Genomic DNA, 22,690 nt, shown 5'->3' with positions numbered 1-22,690 from the left:
CCGATTACGGAATGCAGCAGAGGCTGCTGGGGGAAAATGCAGTGACGGCAAAGATATTTTTGACGCTATTATTCGTTTCACGATGCCGTAACTAGGGTACACTTTCCATCACATATGAATGAATAAAACCCGTCTTTTTTGTCAATTTGTACAATCCTGCAGTGCTCAGAGCCCCCCAGTCCCGACGACCCCCCTTTAATCTTATCCACAGTCCGGTCTTGGGCAGGCTGCTTTCCACAACAGGACCCCTTCAAGTGCCAGCAAGCCAACTTCACCCGTCACAATATTAGGCTAGTGCTCAGTGCCACACTGAAGGGGTTTAAAAAAAAACGAGACAATGTGAGCCCCCCCCCCCCCCCCAAAAAAAAATCAGAAAACCTCAATTTTAGGTGCTCCAGATGCTTCTGCATGCCAGCGAGAGAGCGAGCGACTTACTCGAGGTGCCAACTGGCCCATTAGAGCCTCAGCTTCAGACCCCCTGGTTTGAGTAAAGAAATCGTTTAAGATAAATTGCTCCCTGACAAAGCAATCTATGGGCCGCACAGCTGGGACCGTGATTCTCCGGTCCTCCTTTTCAAAGCTCATTATTTCAGCAGTATGACATCGGCTGGCTTGATAAAGAAACGCTCTCTTATTAATTGCGCTGTAAACGTCTCCACGTTGCTTTCAAGCTTGCGGTAATCATTAACGGGCGGTTATTACATTTTCAAATTGCTTCTCGACCCCCCCGCTCCTCTCCCCCCTGCCCGTGCGCAGATATTGAGCCGTTCTGTACGTGCGCCGTCTCTGCCCGTCTCAGAAGAATTTGCGGAATCCGGTTTCAGCGCACGCACGCACTTCCAGCGCCGCCCCGTCGGTGCTGGAGATGATTATTCTCATGGTGTAGCGGCTGAGCAGTCGCTCGTCTGCGGCGTCGCACGGAGCTCACAGCTCTCACGGTGCTGACTGAATGTAAAGTCATCACACGAGATGTTTGCTGAAGTCAGCGCAGTACACAACGGCGCTCATGGACGCAGCGAGGGGATTCAAACCCATAACCACACGGGTCATGACCCATGATATCTGCTCCTCAGATATCAGAACGGACTGCACGCGCCCCCACAGGACTCCCCCAGCCTGCGCTCGTGCATGGCAGAGCTACTGCGATTTGGGAAACCGCAACGCGCTCAGCGAACGCAAATAACGTCCTGCAAGGCCAGCGGTTTGTCTCCCTCTGGTGGCGAAAACGTTGCATGCGCCGCCCCTAAACAGACGGCATGAATATCAAGCGAGATAACATTTTATTTTTGATTTTCAGAGGCATCATGTTCGACGGGGTAAAAAGGTGATAACATTGCTTTATCCAGGCAGTCACTTGGAGATGTTCCCTCTAACTGAATATTCGATATAAAACTTCCACCACCTCCTTCCACGTAGTTCACACCCTTGTTAACATTTGTGATGCAAGTTTGGCTTTCATTTGGAAAAGACTTGTGACTGGAGCTGGCTTATGAGCCAGACAGCAATAAATCACTCTGCTTAAGGCCCACAGTATTCACAGAGATACTGATACTAAAATATCTCAACACATTCATCAAGTTTCCTGACCGCAAGTCGCACACCCCATTCACCCTGGACTTCCATCATCTTGCATTCACTCCACCATCTCTGACGGCGGCCACGCTTGGGCTGCAGGAATGCTGGGAAACAGGAAGCCCCCGGAGCAGCAGGACTGATGGTTAAAAGAACAGGAAGTGAGAAACGTTACGCTGGCACAGGCAGGCGCGCAGCGACAGGACAGAGCAGGAGACACAAACTCAGCCCAGCGAGGAAGGATAAATGAAAAGTTTATTGAGAAGGCAGAAAAGGTGTAGAGTGTTGGGTGGGTGGGGGGGTTTCCAAAACAGGGGGGGAAGGTTATAATACGTTTATTTTTCTTTTCCCAAAATACAAAATTATTATTTTTTTTTACGGCTCTGACTCGCCGTTGTCAAAACAAAATGTACAAAATCTGCCCGCCCCCGTTTCCCCAGTTACCAAGCGGTGTGGTAGGGTAGGGGGCCGCTCAGCCAGCAGCAGGGGTGGTCTGTACCCAAACCGCACCCCTGACACTAGAGGGGCGGGGGGGAAAGAGGGCTCGCTTTGGTCCGGAATGTGCCTGTCCTGAAACTGTTTCATTTATTGCTTCACACCTCGTCTACAAAATCCATATAAAACTTCTCGTTTCGTCGTTTAACTACATAAATCTCAAAAGGAAAATAAACTCTGTTCAAGGTACACAAATCTAAAGAGCTGAAGTTCGTCCTACAAAAGAGGGGGGAAATTAAAAAAAATTTTAAAAATGAAAACTTGTAGGCACTAAAACAGGGGTGTCCGACTCGTTTCCTAAAAGGGCCGGCAGGGGTGCAGGTTTTTGTTTTAGCTCAGCACTAAACCTGCACCCACACCAGCCCTTTTTCAGAGAGAAACTGGACACCCCCTGGACTACAGGACTGTCCCAGTTGAGACGTGCCCCTGGAAGGCCGCTGCGGTGGAGAGCGGGGGGGGGGAGCACAGCGCTTTGTGAGCAGCGTGGGGGCGAGGGCTCCACCCCCTAAAATGCCACCTGGACTTCACATTCAGAGTAAAGCACGTTACCGTCCGGACAGCGAAACAAGTCGGTCCTGTTACCCCCCAGGTCCTGCTACCCCCCCCCCCCCCCACCCCAGGTCCTGTTACCCTCCCAGGTCCCCGTTACCCCCCCAGGTCCTGTTACCCCCCAGGTCCCACTACCCCCCCCCAGGTCCCCGTTACCCCCCAGGCCCTCAGCCAATCAGAGGACTCCTTGGCTGTGAGGGGGCAGGACCTCTGAGCAGGAGGAGCGGAATTAAGACTAATAAAGTGGGAGGAGTTTAAGACATGACCAAGGCACGGCAGAAAGCCCAGTGACCCCCCACAGCCCAACTACAGTATACTGGAAATGACAGATATGCACAATATTCAATTTGCACAAAACACAATCATTGCATAAATTTAAAAATTATAAAATGGAATGGAAATGCTGATCTATATAGACACAAACAGTAAATAAGATATACAGGTTTAAGACTGATGTGGTCTCATTTAAAAAAAAGGAATTAAAAAAAATGTTCTTTTTTTTTTTTACACAAAATGGGGAATCTGAACAGCTCTGACCAACAACAAGCTGTTGCTGGGAGGTGGAGTCCATAGTTATGGGGTTATTCCTCTATACAAGCTCTGGACTACATATCCCATCAACACCTCTGAGAACTGAACTTTGGTTCTGTTTTGGTGGGGGTACAAGCTCACCTTAGATATGTCGATGCCTTAATGCGACAAAACTGAAAAAACCATCAGATTAAGACACCTACGGACATGTATAAAAACCACAAAACCATGATTTCTACACCAAATCTCCACCTACAACAAAACCAAATATGGAATCAAGAACAGCTGTAAACAGTCAACAAAATGTATATCAGGCTGGGTTTACATTTTGACATCTTGTCAAAGAGAAGAATTTCAAAGCAGAAATGTCTTTATAAGTTTAAAAAGGCAAAGGGTGACAGTGAAAAGGTCTAAGAGTGGAGAGATGAGCAAAGATGTGTAACACACTGCCTACACCTGGACACACCGGCCTGGACACAGAGTGGTGTGAACCCACAGAGGGAGGAACCTGAATGGGACTGCTTTCAAGGCACAGAGAGAGAGAGCGAGTGTGTGTGTGTGTGAGAGAGAGACAGAGAGAAAGGGAGAGTGCAACAGAGAGGAAAGTATATACCCTCACTGAGCAGGAAGGGGTGGGACGCCTATTGAGCGGGTGGAGGGTGGAGGGCGGATGGTGGAGGGTGCGGAGCAGCAGTTGGTTCTCCAGGAGTCCCCTCACCCCCGGGGTCCAGAGTCGAAGCATGAAGGCCGGTATAATAAAGGCTTTAAATGGAGGTGGCGTGTATACACACACACGCGTGTGTGTGTGCAGTCCTGGCATACGTCGTCCCAGTGGTGCAGGCGTTGGGTGAAGTGGTGTGTACATGCGTGTGCGTATACGTGTGTGTGTTTATATAGAGGAATGATCCGAGCGAGCGGGTCCATGAGTCCGTTGTGGGCGGTGCCTCCAGGGCTCCGCCCCCTCAGATGGTGGACTTGGAGAAAGACACGCGCAGGTGGTGGTTCTCTCCCAGGTCGTGGTTGTGGAATTCGATCAGCGACTCGATGGCCTCTTCCACCGAGCTCATCTGGATCAGCGCCATCTTGCGGTCTTTCCTGAAACAGGACCGTTCAGAATGAACACCAACACAACCAACGTTCAGAATGAACACCAACACAACCAACGTTCAGAATGAACACTAACACAACCAACGTTCAGAATGAACACCAACATAACCGTGCACAAAATTCCATTTTTGGAGTCACACTAAGCATTTGGAAATACTTTTTTTTTTTTGTAAAGTATCTGGGTCAATGTGTTCAGAAACAGAACATTTGAATATATTGTAAAAAATCTGTAAGTGCTTGTGTGTGAGACGAATCTGTCGGCAGAGTCACGTGCACGGAACTCACTGGAAAAACTTGAAGGCCTTGACCAAGGCACCAGAGCTGGCGAACAAAGACTTCAGGTCGTCTTCCACCACGGACGGCCTGAGAGAACGATAAACAAACGTTAGCAGGGGGAGAATAAGGGACCAGCACCATACAGAAGTCACACAAACACTGCTTGTGAACGGAGGCTAAAAATGAGGAGCTAAACAGAAGCAGCAGGGCTTCAGATCACGCTGCTCAGCCATGTTTCATTGCTCATCGGAGTTTAGGAAACCACGTGGACTTGTTTCCGTGCTCAGAATGAAGGTGCAGAGGCCGAGGCCGGCAGGAGGGGGTGCCGGGCAGACGTACGGGATGTTGGACAGGTGCAGGGTGGCGGATGGGGGGAAGATGTTCTGGTAGTTCTTGGAGCCGGGCTTCTTGAAGCGGTGCAGGGGCGAGCTGCTGTAGTCCTTGGTGAGGCCCTGGTCCTCGTGGCCCTCCCGGGGCAGCTGCACCGTGGTGTGCTTGGACAGGGTCACGCGGATCGCCTTCCCGTGCAGCTTCTGCCCGTTCAGGTGGCTCATCGCTACGGAAACAGAGCCGCCGCGTTAGCACTTTCCCTCAACAGCCACTCAACACGGCCGCACTAGCAACTTTACTGAACACAGTTACTCAACACGGCCGCACTACCAACTTTACTGAACACAGTTACTCAACACGGCCGCACTAGCAACTTTACTGAACACGCAAGCAACCAAAGCACTTTGGCTACTGAATTCACCCATCTCAACAATACAGCCAATGGTGACAAGAACATGGCTGAAGAGGAAAGGGGTGTGGCCAAACAGGAAAGGGGCGGTACCGAGCTGAGCCTGGGTCCCGTCGGCCATCTGTACCAGCGCGTTGTCCTTCTTGTTAAACAGGATCTTGACCCTCATGACATCGCCGTACACACCTGTAGGGGGCAGCACAGAACCGTGAGACAGACCAAGCCTGGGCCCACAGTTTACACTCCCTGCCTGCAATACATTTCAGACACAGAAACCCTTCAGACACAGACACAGGGGCCCTACAGACACAGGGGCCCAACAGACACAAGGGCCCTACAGACACAGGGGCCCTACAGACACAGGGGCCCTACAGACACAGGGGCCCTACAGACAACACTACAGATCAGACCCAGAAGGCTGGACAGGGCCATGCGCAGCAGTGCACTCATAACCGAAGAGCAGAGGCCTGAGCCAACCATACTTTGGGGGTGAGGGGGTGCTGACGGGTAATTTCCCGAGCTAGTGTAAACAGCCCTACCACAACCTGCAGCCATGGACTTCGTCTCCCAGCATCCAACATTACATTACAATGGACAACTCAACCCAACCCGGAGTTCTGCGGTACGATGGAAACCTTTTTGCCAACATTTAAAAATGTCAACATTAAGCCTTTAGTCCTGCTAATGAAAGCACAGCAGAAAGAGCTGTATCTGAAGTGTCTACGATCAGACGGGCATTTGAATTACACACGATATTAAAGCCCAATTTAGTGTTTTTTTAGACCCAAAAAGCTGCCCCATACAGCCGTGGCACCACAGTGTCTTTTTGCTTTCAAACATAGTGGGGGGAAAAAACAGCTAGGCTTTCTAGCACAACTCTGGAGAGCAGAGAGATCGGAGTCAGAGGGCTCTAAGAGCAAGCTAGCACTTCATCTCCAATGAGCTCGTGCTAACCGTTTAGTCTCCAAAGCTGCCAACGCTGCAACCACGTTCCACCTGTACCAAACATGCCAGCGCAAACCGCACACCGACTGCAGCAGCGCGCTCCACGCTGTAAACCCACAAACGATCGCTCGCCAGCCGAACACGACCGTCACGAACCAGCAAAATCCCCCAGCAACGGACTGCCAGGGCTCAAACCACAAGAGCGCAGCACAACCACGACTCAGCACGGCCACGCGACAAAAAATGATGCAGTCTCAGCCACCAGAACACCAAACTTCGCCTGAGTCGCGTTTTATATCTGGATTACAGAAATAACAGCCAGAGGGGCTGAGAGGGGGAACCTGGGACAGGGGGAGTGGGCGGGGCTTAAGAACACCAGGAGGTGGGTGGGGGGTGGGGCAGGGGGTGGGACTAGTCACGGCCACCAGGCGACAGCTTAACTCAAGGAAAGAGTTCAATTTAAAACGGCAGACTGAGCAAAAAAAGTAAAGTGTACTTTACTCGCGAAATGGCTGAACACAAGCCCACTGTTACAGGGGAGAAAACAGACATGCAAAACAAATCACACATGCAGAATCTGAGGAGTGCGTGGAGGAACAGTCTATGAGGAAGATACAGCATTTCCAGGCATTAGAAAAGCTTTCAGAATACCCTTTTTTTTTTTTTTAAAGAGCAATGCTAAAAAGCTTCATTGAAAACATAAGCGATCAAAGGGGACACAGGCCCAATTAGGACTGGGGCGATGTACAACAATAATCAAATGCAGTAACGATCTCTTTTCTTTTCCTTTAATCGTCACCAACGCAGTAGTAAGAATCCACACTGCAGAGGACATGCAAGATGCTTCTCAGGGAGAAATGTCACCTACTGGGTGCTTAAGACAGCCAATCAGCAGCAAGGCCTTGCAGCTTGCTTGTGATGACACCAAACACACAGCGTGGGTGCTTGGAAGTAGTGAGGCCTTGCTGCTGATTGGCTGTCTTCCAATCCAATAGGCGACATCTCTCCCCGGAAGCATTTCACAAGGCCTCTGAAGTTTCCATTTTTGCTATCGCATCAGGAGAAAATTAGAGAAAAAGCAAAAAGAAAGGTGATGTGCCACCTGGTGGAGATGATCGTTACTGATGATTATTGTTGCGGGATATTGTCCCGCTCTGGGCCAGACCATCACAAGGCCTCAAAAGCCCAACTAGGAGCAGCTTCTCCTCAACGTTCCTAAAGCCAGGAAAATGCTGTAGCCTTTTATTTTTTTTTTATAGTAAAAACCAAAATTTTCAAAACACGCGAAACAGACACACCTAAAAACAAGGCACTCCAACTCTCCACTAAAAAAATATAAATTATATATATATATACACACACACACACGTAAATTAACACAAGAACAACCAAAACCAGGGCAATAATGCTAAAGCTAAAACAATAATAATGACAATAAGGATAATAGCAGCAATAATGATAAATAATAATAAGGAAGCCAATGAGAACATACCGAAGAGAGTAAAGAGGCAATTGGGCGTTACACTCTTTAAGACAGCAGAGGAAGGCAGCGAGGGGGGAAGAGACAGGGAAAGATGGGACAGTGGAGGTCCAACATGTCCACAGCCAAGCAGATCCACAGGAAATGGGCCAGAAAACCGGGTGGTTGGACCATGGAGATGGGTGACATTTGGGAGAGGGAGGGGGGAGGAAGGGGAGGGAGGAGGAGGAGGGGGGTGTGGTGGTGGGAGTGGGGTATTTAGTTTTGGTTTCCAAAAATTCATTCCCCGCCCCACCCCATTTTCGTAGGTGCGTTCAATATTATCCATTTGAACACAGGAAGCAGAATTAGATTTTATTTTATTTTTTGGGGGAAGGGAAAGGGGAGGGGGCGTGCAGTCAGTTGGCAGAGTAAGATCCAGGTGAAGGTATTAAAACAAAAAAAGTGGGGAGGGAAGAGGGAAAAATGGGGGGAGGGAGGGAGGGAGAGAAACAAGGAAAAAAAAAAAAAAGGTAAAAGAAAACAAAAACAAGGTCAGTACACACAAAAGGAATGAGATGCTCCACTCTGCAGAGTAAAATGCTAGTAAAAATGGTTTAATAAATTATAAATGGCAATGATTCCCCGCCCCACACTCCCCAAAACCTACAGGAACACAAGAAAGGAAGAAATATCACGAAAGACACAGACAGCATTTACATTCACACCGAGGAGGTATGTCAATCTGGCCCAGGGGGATGGAGCCAGCGTCCACAGGACCGGCTGATTGGACCAGCCAGGGCCTGGGCGTGGCCAGCTCCACCCCTGGAAACAGATTTAAATTAAACAGTCCTGGGAACAGGAGTTAGAGTCCGGAGACTGTGCAATGGCTCCTAGGCCACAGTACAGACACAGGTACAGCACAGGCTAGTGCCGCTCTGGAAAACTGCAGCCAATGCAACTTAAAAGGCCCAGAGCCAAAACTGCAAAACAGTACTACAGTCTGAAACAGCCCCCCCCAGCCCAGAGAGTGACAGTGAGAGAGAGAGAGAGAGACAGAGTGTATGAGATAGAGACAGAGAGAGACCGAGTGTGTGAGAGAGTGTGAGAGAGAGAGACAGAGGGAGAGAGAGAGACAGACAGAGTGTGTGTGAGAGAGTGTGAGAGAGAGACAGAGTGTTTGAGAGAGTGTGAGAGAGTGTGAGAGTGTTTGAGAGAGTGTGAGAGAGTGTGAGAGAGTGTGAGAGAGAGAGAGAGAGAGAGAGAGAGAGAGGCAGACAGAGTGTGTGTGAGAGTGAGAGAGACAGACAGAGAGAGAGAGAGACGGACAGAGAGAGACAGAGGGAGAGAGAGACAGACAGACAGAGAGAGAGAGAGGAGAGACAGAGAGAGACAGAGAGAGAGAGAGACAGAGGGAGAGAGAGAGAGACGGACAGAGAGAGACAGAGGGGGAGAGAGAGACAGACAGAGTGTGTGTGAGAGAGGAGCGCTGACCTCAGGGTTCAGGTTGCTGACCAGCAGGACGCAGTGAGCGGCGCTCAGGCCAGACAGGCCCGACAGGCCCAGCCGGCTGGCAGCAGCATGCGCGGCGGCGGCGGCACTGGGCATGCCCAGAGATGCCAGCGCCCCCGGGACTCCCGGCATCGTCAGGCCTGAGGCAAACGCACACAAATGAGAACCGCGCATTAGCTTAGCCCGACTGAAATGGGGACCTAGCATTAGCTTAGCCCGACTGAAATGAGCACCTAGCCTTAGCTTAGCCCGACTGAAATGAGCACCTAGCCTTAGCTTAGCCCGACTGAAATGAAGATCTCCACTTAGCTTACCCGACTGAACAGAGCACTTAGCCTTAGCTAGCCCCACTGAAAGACACTAGCATTACTAGCCGACTGAAATGAAGATTCCATAGCTACCCCCCGAGAGCTCCCACACAGAGATTTCAGCAACCCCCACAGCACAGAGCGACAGGGCACACTGACTGCCGCTGAATGGCGAAGTTGGCGGAAGCACATGGGCACTCGATGGAGAGGCAGAGATATCAGGGGCACGGCAAGGAGGCACAGCTACAGAGGAGGCACAGGGGACACACAGAGCACAGGGAGGGAGGGCACAGAGCACAGGGAAGGGGCACAGAGCACAGGGAGGGGGCACAGGAGGCACAGGGAGGGGGCACACCGAACAGAAGAAAATGACAGACACCAGGCAGGCTATAGGGACCAGGACTGGGTCTCAGGGCGGAGGCTGTGATTGGTGCTGGGGCAAGCCTCACCGAAGGCGGCCATGGCCTGGTGCTCGAGGGGGGGCTGGCTGTCCCCCGTGGGCAGGTCGGGCCGGGTGTAGTCCCGGCTCTTGTCGTTGTTGTACTTGACGTTGAGGCTGGTGAGCTTGGAGAAGCTGATGCGCAGCGTGCAGCAGGCGTTGTAGATGTTCTGCCCGTCCAGAGACTGGGGGACCAATCAGAGCCGTTAAGGAGGGTCAGCTGACCTGCACTGCTTAGCATAACACCCACCTGAGGTGGACAATAGAGCCCTTGGAGGTCAGCTGACCTGCGCACTGCTTTAGCATATACACCCTCCAGAACTGGGGGACCAATCAGAGCTGTTAAGGAGGGTCAGCTGACCTGCACTGCTTAGCATAAACACCCCCCACCTGGGGGGACCAATCAGAGCCATTAAGGATGGTCAGCTGACCTGCACTGCTTAGCATATACACCCCCCACCTGGGGGGACCAATTAGAGCCATTAAGGATGGTCAGCTGACCTACACTGTTTAGCATATACACCCCCCAACTGGGGGGACCAATCAGAGCCATTAAGGATGGTCAGCTGACCTGCACCGCTTAGCATATACACCGCCCAACTGGGGGAACCAATCGCAGCAGTTATGAGGGTCAGCTGACCAACACCTTTTTGCATCCACACCCCACAAAAAAATAAAGGTGGATCTTTCCCCAGGTCAATGACTCAAAACTACTCAGTCAGTAACCTCTGGGCACAGACACAAACAAATTTACATTACTCAGGGCACAGTGACATCAGTCATCAAATCAGACATCCCTGATTTTCCCTCCATCCAATCACAACCCACCAGTTTGGAGTGCTGCGCGGTCAGGGAGTCGGCGTACTGGAGCAGCGCTTGGAACTGGTTATTTTTGGTGAAGGTAATGATCTTCAACACGGTGCCGAACTTGGAAAAGATCTGGGAAAAGGGCGAAAACACATTATGAACAAGAAAAAACATGAACGAAATATTTCCTATTGGCTTAGCCGAGCTGAAATGAGGCTCTCCTATTGGCTTAGCCCAGCTGAAATGAGGCTCTCCTATTGGCTTAGCCCAGCTGAAATGAGGCTCTCCTATAGGCTTAGCCCAGCTGAAATGAGGCTCTCCTATAGGCTTAGCCCAGCTGAAATGAGGCTCTCCTATAGGCTTAGCCCAGCTGAAATGAGGCTCTGCTCTTGGCTTAGCTAGGCTGCGTTGGTCAGGGGCGATTGGGAGGGGGCGTACCTGGTGCAGGACGTCCAGCGTGACGGGGTAGAAGAGGTTCTCCACGATGACACGTAGGACAGGACTCTGGCCGCCCATCCCCGACGCCTCCATGCCGGCCACGCCCACTCCGGGCATGCCCCCCACGGACATGCCCCCCGTCTGCACCGCGTTCACCGCCTGCAGTGCCGCCTGAGCCCTCTGGGGGGAGACAGATCAGAGCTGAGTGTCCGTCATGGTACCACACACAGCGACTGCACACGTCAGGGAGGGCTGTGCTGTGATTCCCCTTTAGAGAGAGCTTCTCACTTAGCGCACACACACTACATACACTACACACGTACGCACGCACACACGCACGCACGCGCACACACACACCCCCCCTACGGGGGATCACACCTGCAACCTCCAGACTGTAGGGCATGATCCCTACCCACAATGCATTGTGTGTCAGAGTCCTCTCCTGCCGCCTGTGCCCCGCCTATTAACCAAAGACCCCGACTCGAGCGCATCCCCCCCGCCCCCCTCCCGACGCTGCTGCAAACTCACCACCTGATTGGGCGAGTTGTCGGTCTTCAGCTCCTTGTGATTGGAGTACTGCATGAATATGGGGTGGTTGCGGATGACGGGCGGGACAGAGGAGTAGTAGGTGACCATGGTCTGAGCCGTCTCCTCCGTGCTCATCTCCAGGAAGGCCTGAGGAAAAGCGCAGTTCCTCAGCACAGCCAGCAGGGTGGCAAAGCAGCGCGAGCTGAAACCATCCTGACCACTGCTAGACTCACACTCAACGTGAAGCAGCTCAAAACAATGAACAATAACTTTTGAACTTCCAATAAACCACAATGGAAATAAGCTCTTTAACTTTGTTATCCTTGAGTTAAGGAACTTGATGCTTCTGGTTCAACTCCCTCTTGTGTATTTCTGATGATTATTAAATAAATTCAATTCACTCAGAAATTTCCTGTTAACTCCCCAACAACCCAAAGACATCTAGTCTGCCTGAAAATGTGGGTCATTCACATGAAGGGCTTGGTCCAGTGCATTGTGGGAGTTGTAGTGCCGACAGGTACCTGGTTCTTCCCCTTGAGCATGAGCAGGTTGGTGACCTTTCCGAACGGAAGGCCCAGGGAGATGACCTCGGCCTCGTTGATGTCATTGGGCAGCTTGCGCACGTGCACCACGCGTGACGGAATGCTGGGGCTTCTGATGTCACCTTTGAACTTCTTACTGTCGTTGCCATTCGCTGAGAGAGAGAGAGAGCGAGAGAGAGAGAGATCACAGAACTGCATGTTTCAGGAAAAACAGGAAGTGATTTTGAGAGGCAAACTCACCGCTCATGATATAGGATCCGTTGGACAGGCAGGAGGTGAAGAGCTCGTCAGACCCCCTCTGAGAGGGAAACACAAGCGCAGGTCAGGGGCAGGACCGGCTCCATTAGACACACACAGGTATATACACACACACACACACCCCCGTGCACGCACGCACACGCCCGCGGGAGGGAGAGGCTGGAGATGTTGGAGGAGACAGTAAGAGGAGAAGCTGTGCATGTGCTACCATGTTCACAGCAGAGAGGCCCTAAGGGCCGGAAACAACCACTGCATAACACACCACACACACACGCGCGCGCGCACCACACACACACACGCTCGCACACACACACACGACACATGCCTAACGGCATCACACACACACACATGACATGCCTAACGCACCACACACACGCGCGCGCACCACACACACACACGCTCGCATCACACACACAACATGCCTAACGGCACCACACACACACACACACACACGCATCACACACGCATCACACACACGCATCACACACACGCTCGCATCACACACACACACACACGCTCGCATCACACACACACACGCGCGCGCGTGCGTGCGCACACCACACACACGCTCGCACACACACACGACACATGCCTAACGGCATCACACACACGCACATGACATGCCTAACACACCACACACACGCGCACCACGCAAGAACGCACACCAATTCAATCTAACCACTATGGTGACTTGCACAGTAACCACACCTGGTTTCTGCCAAGAGTTAAACTTCCACCCATAAAGCAGCACAAAACCTAGCAGAGCGCCCCGCCCTGCCACAGCCTGACTCCCGCAGCTGCATTTCCCATGATGCTCGGCGATGGGCGTGTAAATGAGTCACTGAGTAAAGCGGAGAACGGGGCGCTAGGACAGTTACTCATTAACGACCGATAACGACGCCTTCTACAGAGCGGGTGTGTGCCCCCCCCCCCCCCAAATTAGGCCACACCACGGTCCTCAGATCCTTCACCTGATAAGGCTCTCAAACACCCAGGGAACAAACCGCAAGTGACCTTTGACCTGAGCGGCAACACCAGGCTCTGCCCACACCCCCTGCACCAAAGACCAGGAGAACAGACACTTCTCTTGAAACATAATTAAAATATTAAATGTAATCCTTTTAACAGCCAAGTCAAATGCCGTCCTCTCTAACACTGAACTACCAAATAGGATAATAGTAAAGACAAAGGATTCAAGTAACTTCAAGAACTTAAACTCAGAAGAAGCACAACGCTAAGAAACACACAAAACTTTCTATTCCCTGACAAGCTGCATAATTTTCATCCAGAAAATACCAGCAAGGCACATTTCAGGAGTGCACATTTCTGAATGAGCGACTGGTGCACCCGCAGATCTGAGTCAAACAGGAAGTAGAAAGCAGGAAGTGGCTGACGTGGACAGCGCAGGAGCTGAGGGACTCCGTATGCATGACTGCACACAACTCAGCGCCCTTACTGCACAGCGAAGAGGCACCCTGAGCACAGGCCTGCACCAACACCAGCCCCCCCCCCCCCCCACCTCCCCACCCCACCCCCACAGCCCAAGCGCAAACATCGTAAAAGCCCAGAGTGAGAGAGAGACGGGACCTACCTTTGTACCAACTGTTATGTCGTGGACACTGCTGTGGAGGGGGAAAAAAAAACAGGATGTTAGACAGGATGTTAGCCAAATAAGAGCCCAACACACTTCCTGAGGGTTCAGTTAGCGTATCACCGAGCTAGCACTATCACCCAGTCCTAGCACACAGCTACGCGACCCACACTCTCCGCTACAATGACAAAAGCAACAAGAACCAACATGCCAACATCACTAACGACATCACTAACGACTGACATCACCAATGACATCACTAACGACTGACATCAGTAATGACATCACTAACGACCGACACAGTGTGGTGTTCGTTAATCAAAAAATTCTAACTTGAAAAGCAGGCCGGTCAGGTCAGTGGAACTCACTGAAACTGCGCACACGCACACACGCACACACCACCAAAACAGACGCTACTCAAACAGCCCGAGAGAAACAGGACCTGGGCTATGGGTTCCTGGGTCTTCTCTCATACCTACAAACTGGGCAGTTTGTCATTTTAGAATATGGCCTGACGTTTAAAATCAACACTGGCTTGCGTCCGTGGGAACTCTACAAATATGTTCACTACACGTACGACAGCTCCTGCACTTCCTCAGAATAAGCCCCTACATTTTTTAAATACCACAGAATTGGGTATGAGACCCTACACTCCAGGATAAGAATGGGATCCTGATTTAGAGCTCAATACAATAATCCCATGATGTCACTTTTTTTGGCATTTCGAGGAAACCCCCCGAAAAGTCTCCCCAGAGGATCCAGCTCCCTTCAACAGCAGAAGTGAGACGTTCCTCAGGGCGACAGCTCTGAGACAAGCAGGCACACGGCCCGCGCCCCGCCCCTCGCCCCCCAGGTCATCTGAGACAAAGATTCTTTGCAGTCAAAGGGATGTGCTGCTCTTTGTTTTGAGAAAAGCCTGCAGTCTACCTCCAGACATTAATTACTGCCAAATTAATTCCGCTGCACCTAGAAAAGATCTGGAAATATGAAGAGTACAGAGAGAGAGATTGCAGGTGCAGTCAGGAGACCCCAATCTAGCACACAAATGCAAAACAAAGCCCAAAATAATCCAGGACTACTGTAACGCACTGCAATGAAGCATAGCCACCAATCCTCATCATCATCACCATCTACTGGTGAAAGACTGAACACCAAATGCAGACTGTTAAGGCAGCAGTAATGACTGGCTGATTTTACTCGGTGTCCCGATGACCAGGAGACTGGGCCAGGAACAGCCCTTAAACACTCCCGCTCGTCCACGGCTGTGGGACGGACCCACCGAACTCCAGCCCATGTAGAGAGAGACCAGCCCACCAGCGCTAGTGAAGAGAGACCGGCCCACAGGTGCTCGTAAAGAGAGACCAGCCCACAGGTGCTCGTAGAGAGAGACCAGGCCACCAGCGCTTGTAAAGAGAGACCAGCCCACAGGTGCTCGTAAAGAGAGACCAGCCCACAGGTGCTCGTAGAGAGAGACCAGCCCACAGGTGCTCGTAGAGAGAGACCAGCCCACCGGTGCTCGTAAAGAGAGACCAGCCCACCGGTGCTCGTAAAGAGAGACCAGCCCACAGGTGCTCGTAAAGAGAGACCAGCCCAGAGGTGCTCGTAAAGAGAGACCAGCCCACAGGTGCTGGGCCAGCCCTTTAGTTTCCCAGGAGGCTGTGTGACTGTTTCACAGGCAATTAGCGAGACCGGCCCCGGGGCTACCCAACCCGGTTCCACACACTCTGCTCACACCAGACACCAGTGAGTTAAGCAGCCCCCACCTCCCCCACCCCCACCTCAACACACAAAAAAATGTTTCAGAAGCACTGGAATGTATAAGCAGGGGGGGGACTATTTAAGGGAGGGATTACAAAGTCTTGGTTTTGGTGGTTGCTATAGAAATCCATCTCATATTGCTGAGCCTGCTACACCGGCTGTTTCACCCTGGCACAATGGAATCCCAAACACTGTCCTTTATTTCAGCAGCACTTCAAAAATAAAAAATAAAAAACGCTTTAATTTAGGAACTTAGTTACAGTTGGGCAAATTTCCACATGATTTACACACGTGTCTAAGTCCCTAAACGTAAACGCATTCTCAAAGCTAAACAAAGACTGAAAGTTACTTTAAATCATGTCGGTCAGGCCACAGCCGACACACTTTTTTAGACCAGTATTATTTCCTGACTAAATGTTCAGGAATGCAGGATCTGCCCCAGACATCGCTAATCCAAACAGACAGCACGTCATATCCATCACATCGTAACAAGCTTCCCAATCTGGCCCGTTCATGAACGGAACCCGGCACGCCAGTAACGGCAGGACTGCCGACACTTCCGCGATTAACACGGAGACGGACAGAGGGAGGGGAAAGAGACACACATTCAAAGGCCTAAAAGGGGCAAGAGTTTAACACAAACAGGAAACTTACTCTATTTCAGCGACGTAACGCGATCCCAGAGGATACAATTCAGTCTCTAAACGGCTGCGAGAGAAAGGAGGGAGGGGAGAGAGGGATAAAGAGAGGGTTAATTGAGTAACGAAAAAATGCAACTAGACAACATGCCGTTTGGGCGTCTGCCAACATAAGGTAGTCATGTCTAAACAGCCCCGATGATTGTTGCTTCCGTGCGCACGGAAACATTGGGCGTTAATTCTGAAACTGAACACCAGCGTTAGTGTGAATGTAACTTTTGATGAATCCCGTTTGCGCGGAGGTTGTTCCCGCCGGTTGAGGGAAAACTTATGCACGTTGGTAAATTGTTCGGGTTTCAAGACGTTTCTGGGTGCAACCCCACCCCCTCTCGGTCGTAGAAATCACACAGAATGTCGCTTACGCCGTCTAGTAGGAAATAACGTTACCACCGTCGCCACAAAACCAAACAGGTCGGTAAAGGTAATACAACCCTGTCCACTGAACTGATGGAGTAGGTAGCAAACCGGCTATCAAATTCGGCATGGATAACGTTACCTGAAGTATAAACCAACAAGCCGACCAGTATACGGAGAACGGGGGATTTAAGATACACCAAGTGCACAGAATGCGAAGTTTGGTTAACTTGAACCAATGTCGCCAGGTTGTTGGCCTGACAACAGCGAGCCGACGTTAACTTAAATGGCCAATAGTCATTTAAATGTATACAAACCAGGCTAGCAAACATTGTGTATCCTAACTCCACAAAATGGTTACCAAATATAGCCACGGCTACTTCTTTTAAATATGGCTTAATAAAACTAGGTAGGTAGCTATAAAAAACATTTTACTGGGAAAAACATTTTCAAGCAGAACGTTGTGTTTTTCACATTTCCGTCCTGTTCCGCCATACGAAACGACTTCATAATTCACGGAAATTGGGGGAGAAAAAAAGAAAAAAAGAAAATCACTCAAAGATGCGGAAACGGAGACACGTTGATGTTCTTTTGATAAGTGGTGAACTAATGTACCTTCGCCAAGATGAAGTCGATAGCAAAGGTTAGCCAGAAAGCAATGAAATTTAAGCCAAATTTAGTTTTATTCGTTAGAACAAGGCAAAATTTGGTTAGCTCTCCACGCTAGCCGGTAAGTTAGCAAAGTTACCTGCTAAGAAAAAGAAACAACTTTGAAAATCCACAGGTGGTTGGTATTCCCTTAAATTTAAAGCTGCTTTATTAACGTTATTTAGATTTTCTATTTAAAGAACAAGTTTTATAAAAACAGATTTTTTAACACGACAAGCATAAATCCAAGTAGTTGCGACATAAAAGTGAATCTCTTCCGGACAGAGTCAGCGTTAACAGACTGATACGCCAACACAACCAGGGCTAGCTAACAGCTACGGTTACCGTTTATTGCTAACTAGCTAGCAAATGGCTTTACAAAACAGTTCCAGCTGCAGTTCCCTGTCCCTATTAACACTGTTGGCTGTAAACACATTCGTGTTACTGGCTCGTTGTACTTATTATTATAATAAACATATTTTGACTACTTTTACCACACCATTTCCTTAACACTTACCCGTCCATTGCACAATACAGAACTACAGATCAGAGCAGCAGGACGGCAGCCTCGCGGAGATTTCTTATAACCCTTCAAAATGGCGGAGAAAGCCATGGTGAGCTCTGATAGGTCAATCGGGAAAGGAGAACCGAAAAGAGGCGGGTGCCCAGGAGAAAATATACCATTTGATTGGACAAGACTGGCGATCGCTCTAAAAAGGCGGCGAAAAACTTTTAGGCTGAATGTTCCCTGGTTATTTTGCGAAAATCATGACATGTTATGGTGGATTTATAGTCCAATTGTTTCAGTGCATGGCATTCCCGCACATGTAATGGTTGTGACACTACGGAACTATTTTTTCTCAGGTTTATGATAGAAATACCTGCTTTTTCTGCTGTTGTTAATAAGGTATGAATTAGTGCTAAAGAAGGATGCCAGTGGATCATTTGTATACCCAATTTTTGCTGTGATGATGTAGATGATGAAGACGGCCTTTGTTAGTTTTAGCTAAGTTTCACATTTTTTACATTCAAGAAAATGTAATTTAAGTTTACTGACACCACCCCAGACATTCTGTCTCCTGAATCTATGAAACACGGCTTATACATCACACTTATTTCTAGCATTTATTTCATGGTTCAGGCAGTGCTGCAGTGCAATGGTTAGGGAACTGAGTATGTAACCCAAATGCTGTGTGTCTGACCCCAGGTTAGGGCACATGTCATTGTACGTTACAGCAACCTGTACCTTACAGCTCTATATATCCAGCTGTATATGGATATGGTGTAACAATGGTTTAAGGCACACTGTTTAACAGTGTTTGTTAAATGCCAATGATGTATCGCAGAATGCTAATGCTGAACATCTATCAGGCTGATCTCGTATGACTAAAATCGAGATCAGCACACAGCGCCAGCTGTGATGCTCTTTAGTCACTCAGGTTAAAGTCCCCACACCAAGCCTGCGAGTGAAACCCCGTTTTAACCATGTATTTAGTGTACTGCAGTTTGATTACTGTTTCATAGCACGACAGAAGATGTCTGACTTGTCACAACCTGAACCTCAGACTTAAAAAAAAAAAAAACTGACAAGAGGGAAAGTAAATATTTGCAGTCAGATTCAGTTGAACTTGGGTGGAGCATCGTAGTCAACGTGATGTCGCTCGTTTCAACATTAAGAGCTGTAGTAGCACCGTGTGCGCACTACGGTCAGGAGGTCAGGAGTATGCAAAGGCAGTTTGTACACTTGTGAAATAAGATAAAGGTGTGTACCTATGTTCCACTCCTTTTTCTCATGCATACACACACACACACACACACACACACGCATACACACACACACACACATACACAGAGCGAGCGAATGAGAGAGAGAAACCTAGTCACTGCCACACCCTGAGGTAACTGCTCTCTAAGTTGGAATGTCCCTTTCAGAAAACAGGGAAGTAAATAATTGTGTTGGGGGGGAGGGGTGGTGGGGGGGTAACCCCTCAATCAGCCAAACACCCACTAATGTACTGTATTGGCCAACCTTCTGTTCTCAAACGTAACAGCTTTGGGATGTTTTTTTTCTTTATTATTACTATTATTTTAGTGATATTATTTATTTAGAGAGGTTGTAATAAATTGTATTTTTACAATTTATTATATATTATGCATTGTAACATTTATTTGTATTAATTTATAATTTAAAGTTGCATAAAGATGGAAAACAAAGAATGACATTTCACTAATGAAATGTAAACGAATTGCACATATGAAATGTAAACAAAGACTCTAATTAATAAATCAAAGATGTGTCGTATCGCCTTCGTTTGAGGGGTTTTGTCCAGGTCCCGGCTACCTGAACACTGGTATTATTACTAGCGATTTTATGAGCTTGAGCAGGTGACACACCTGCGCTGAGATAAATCATTGAAAGGAACACTGGTAGGTAGGACAGAAGCTTATTGTTTCCATGGCTGCCAGCAAGCTGTCCAAACAGGGGGTCAGGTGACAGTGTGTCTGTCGCTCTCTAACAGGAGTGGGGGTGGGGTGGACACAGTCAGCTCAGGTGGTCATTAGATCTATATTTCACCTGTACATTAAACCGAAACGCATTAAAAATGGCCACTGGGGGTTATACACAATTACGAGGCACTTTCTGGAGCCTCCCACAAACACAATGAGTAAATATTCAAGATAAGATGAACAGTAAGAGAATATTTTAAAAAATGGGTTAAAACCTATTTGAAATTAGTTATATTTCGTAATGCATCTAATCTTGAGTCAATTTAGCATGCAATTGATGTTGATGTTCACATTTAGTTGTTTGGTAGGGAAGAAGGTGCTTTTGGTTACTTGTAAAACTGCTGGATGCTACAGAGCGATATGGTGACTGAAGACTCACCTCTTCAGGCTGCACCTCTCCCCATCCCTCCCTACCCCCCTGTAAATGACTGTAAGCTTAGGGTTGTAACTAGGCAGCTGTTTCGTAGGTGACTTAGGTGCATTAACTGTCTTAACTACTGCTTGTATTTTTTCCATAGACTGCGTTGTTGCCATTCTCGTTGTTAGTGTTAATCAGTTTAACCTTCAGGGTCCAAGTTGAACTATGCGGTTTTTCCCTGCACTTGGACCGGTACTTCTCTCTAGGGTTTTCGTCATACTTGTTCCTGGTTATGGTTATACACTTTGTTGTACGTCGCTCTGGATAAGAGCGTCTGCCAAATGCCTGTAATGTAATGTAATGTAATGGTAGCCTACTTATAATGGTCGCACTACCGAGCAATCCCACAAACGGGTCCACAAAATCCCTCACCCAAGGCAAATCCAACAGGGAGGCTATGCTCGTGAGAATCCACCACCCTCTTTAGCTCATTTCTGACATCACAGTTATAACTATGGCCGCATCCCAATGGTTCTTCCTGGTTTCCTCATTTTGTTCCTTTATTTAGCCGACTTAACCTCGTCTGCCTGGACACGTTAGAGAAAAGAGTTCTGGGAAGTAGACTATTTGACATGGCTGATTTTGGGGGGGGGGGGGTTGGGGAGACTGGATGCCTTTGCGTCTGCATAGGGTCCCTGGATCACAGAGGGTTTAATAACGATGGTTTACCTTACTGTGGTCTATCTTCAGGAAATGTGTTTGGGCACCACCGTGTGGTGAGATATATTCAGCTCGCATCGTGGGACGCCCTTACATTCAGTGTCTGGTGGGAGAAGTGTCAAAAGCCTGTTTTAATTTTAATATTCGCATCGAAACAAAATTACTTGGTGACATCGCCTGGAAACGTTCATACGTTATGATTGTAGGCCTACTATTGTTTAATGACGAGTCACCCATTCAGAATTACACAATCACCCCAGACTCAGGCTGAAAAGCTGCACATCCACGACGTCCGCGCCTTTTGCAGGCCAGCATGTTATCTGACAAGTCATAAAACGACTGAACAAATATTAGAGATATAGGGGACGAAGCGTGGGAGCGCGGGTTATTTTTTGAGAAGGCTGCTCACGTGGTAGGCTACCGGCTATGCGAAAGGCTCGTGATCCATGTGTTACAGTCTCTGCTCGTGATGAGTGCGTCAGTGCGGTGGACACATGGACCGCATAGAAAGGGTGGACAGCAGGGAGGTTAAGAGGACGAAGGACAAGCGAAGGCACGGCAGGACTCGACCAACTTCGCAACCGTTCAGCCGTAACTATGGCAACAAGTGACCACACCCGACCTTCCGGGCGGCAGGGCGGAGGACAGGATTCCCACTGAGGTTTCTCCCCCGAGGAATGTAACGCATTCCACCAATGATCATAGAATTATTTCAATATTGCAGTCTGGCCTCCATATCTGCAGCTGTTCCACACGTGCAGTTGTGGTATGTTGTAGGACTACCTACTACATACCACAGAGGGTAACCTGCTCGACCCATTTGATAGTTTACTGTGATAGATGTCCCATTACATTTGATACCATCCATTCTACCCTTCCTTTACCCTGTGCTGGCCAGCAGAGGACGGGCTCCCCCTCTGTAGCCAGGTTCTTCCTGAGATTTCTTCCCTTTGGGGAGTTTTTTCTCACCACCATTTTAGTGTTTTTTCTCCCCAATGTGGAGTTCTTACCTCGCTTACTTTTTGGGGGTTTGAGCCATTTTCCTTTGGTTTCACTGTAAAGGGTCTTTGAGACAGTTCTCTGTAAAAGAGTTATACACAATAAATTGAATTGAACATACAGTATCTTGAAGATTCTGGGAAATCAAAACCACTGTCAGCAATGTTGCCATTTATAATTATACTCATATATTTACTTATTAAAGTAAAAAAAAAAAAAAATAGTGGGTAACATATTAACCATAGTGCCCTGCATTGTTTTTAGTACAGATGATTGACATGCATTCTTTGAAGATGGATTTTAAGTGGTAAATGACACCATTTTTAGTATTGGTGTTTATATTATTCTGTCTGGCCTGTAACAGGAATAAACTATTTTAACATGAGCAGGATTGTTCCCTGACATAGAAAATTACCACATTCAAACATGATAAATCACTCTGGAGTCAGTCTTGGGCAAGATATACATTTTTTGTTTTGTTTGTTTTTAGAACGGTGTTTTTGGAATGGTGCTGTGATAAATGAATGTACATAATCTCAAATAGTATTTAA

The 22,690-nt window shown here is 48.8% G+C and overlaps 1 protein-coding gene across 1 annotated transcript; it reads right to left on the bottom strand.

Moving 5' to 3' along the window:
* Nucleotides 1-1,891: 1,891 nt before the first annotated feature.
* On the bottom strand, nt 1,892-18,164 carry LOC135258122 (polypyrimidine tract-binding protein 1-like). Its single transcript, XM_064341379.1, has 15 exons — nt 18,072-18,164; nt 16,509-16,562; nt 14,097-14,127; nt 12,488-12,545; nt 12,227-12,399; nt 11,706-11,852; nt 11,178-11,357; nt 10,761-10,871; nt 9,928-10,117; nt 9,168-9,385; nt 7,707-7,740; nt 5,363-5,455; nt 4,870-5,086; nt 4,540-4,617; nt 1,892-4,242 (listed from the first exon to the last, which is right to left on the bottom strand). Exons 1-15 carry the CDS (start codon nt 18,077-18,079, stop codon nt 4,110-4,112), a joined length of 1,725 nt encoding a protein of 574 aa, XP_064197449.1. The 5' UTR covers nt 18,080-18,164; the 3' UTR covers nt 1,892-4,109.
* Between the last annotated feature and the right edge of the window lie 4,526 nt (nt 18,165-22,690).

Source organism: Anguilla rostrata, chromosome 6, assembly GCF_018555375.3.
Source record: "Anguilla rostrata isolate EN2019 chromosome 6, ASM1855537v3, whole genome shotgun sequence".
NCBI lineage: Eukaryota > Metazoa > Chordata > Actinopteri > Anguilliformes > Anguillidae > Anguilla > Anguilla rostrata.
Note: the sequence above shows the minus strand (reverse complement) of the source record. Positions and strands in the feature narration are given on the sequence as shown.

Bases quoted from the DNA above. Each gene is read 5' to 3' on its own strand.
- LOC135258122 (XM_064341379.1), bottom strand. The intron at 10,118-10,760 runs GTGGGTTGTGAT...TTGGTCCCCCAG, and splicing joins CCGCGCAGCACTCCAAACTG to TCTCTGGACGGGCAGAACAT. The intron at 5,087-5,362 runs GTACCGCCCCTT...CTGTTTCCGTAG, and splicing joins CGGGACCCAGGCTCAGCTCG to CGATGAGCCACCTGAACGGG.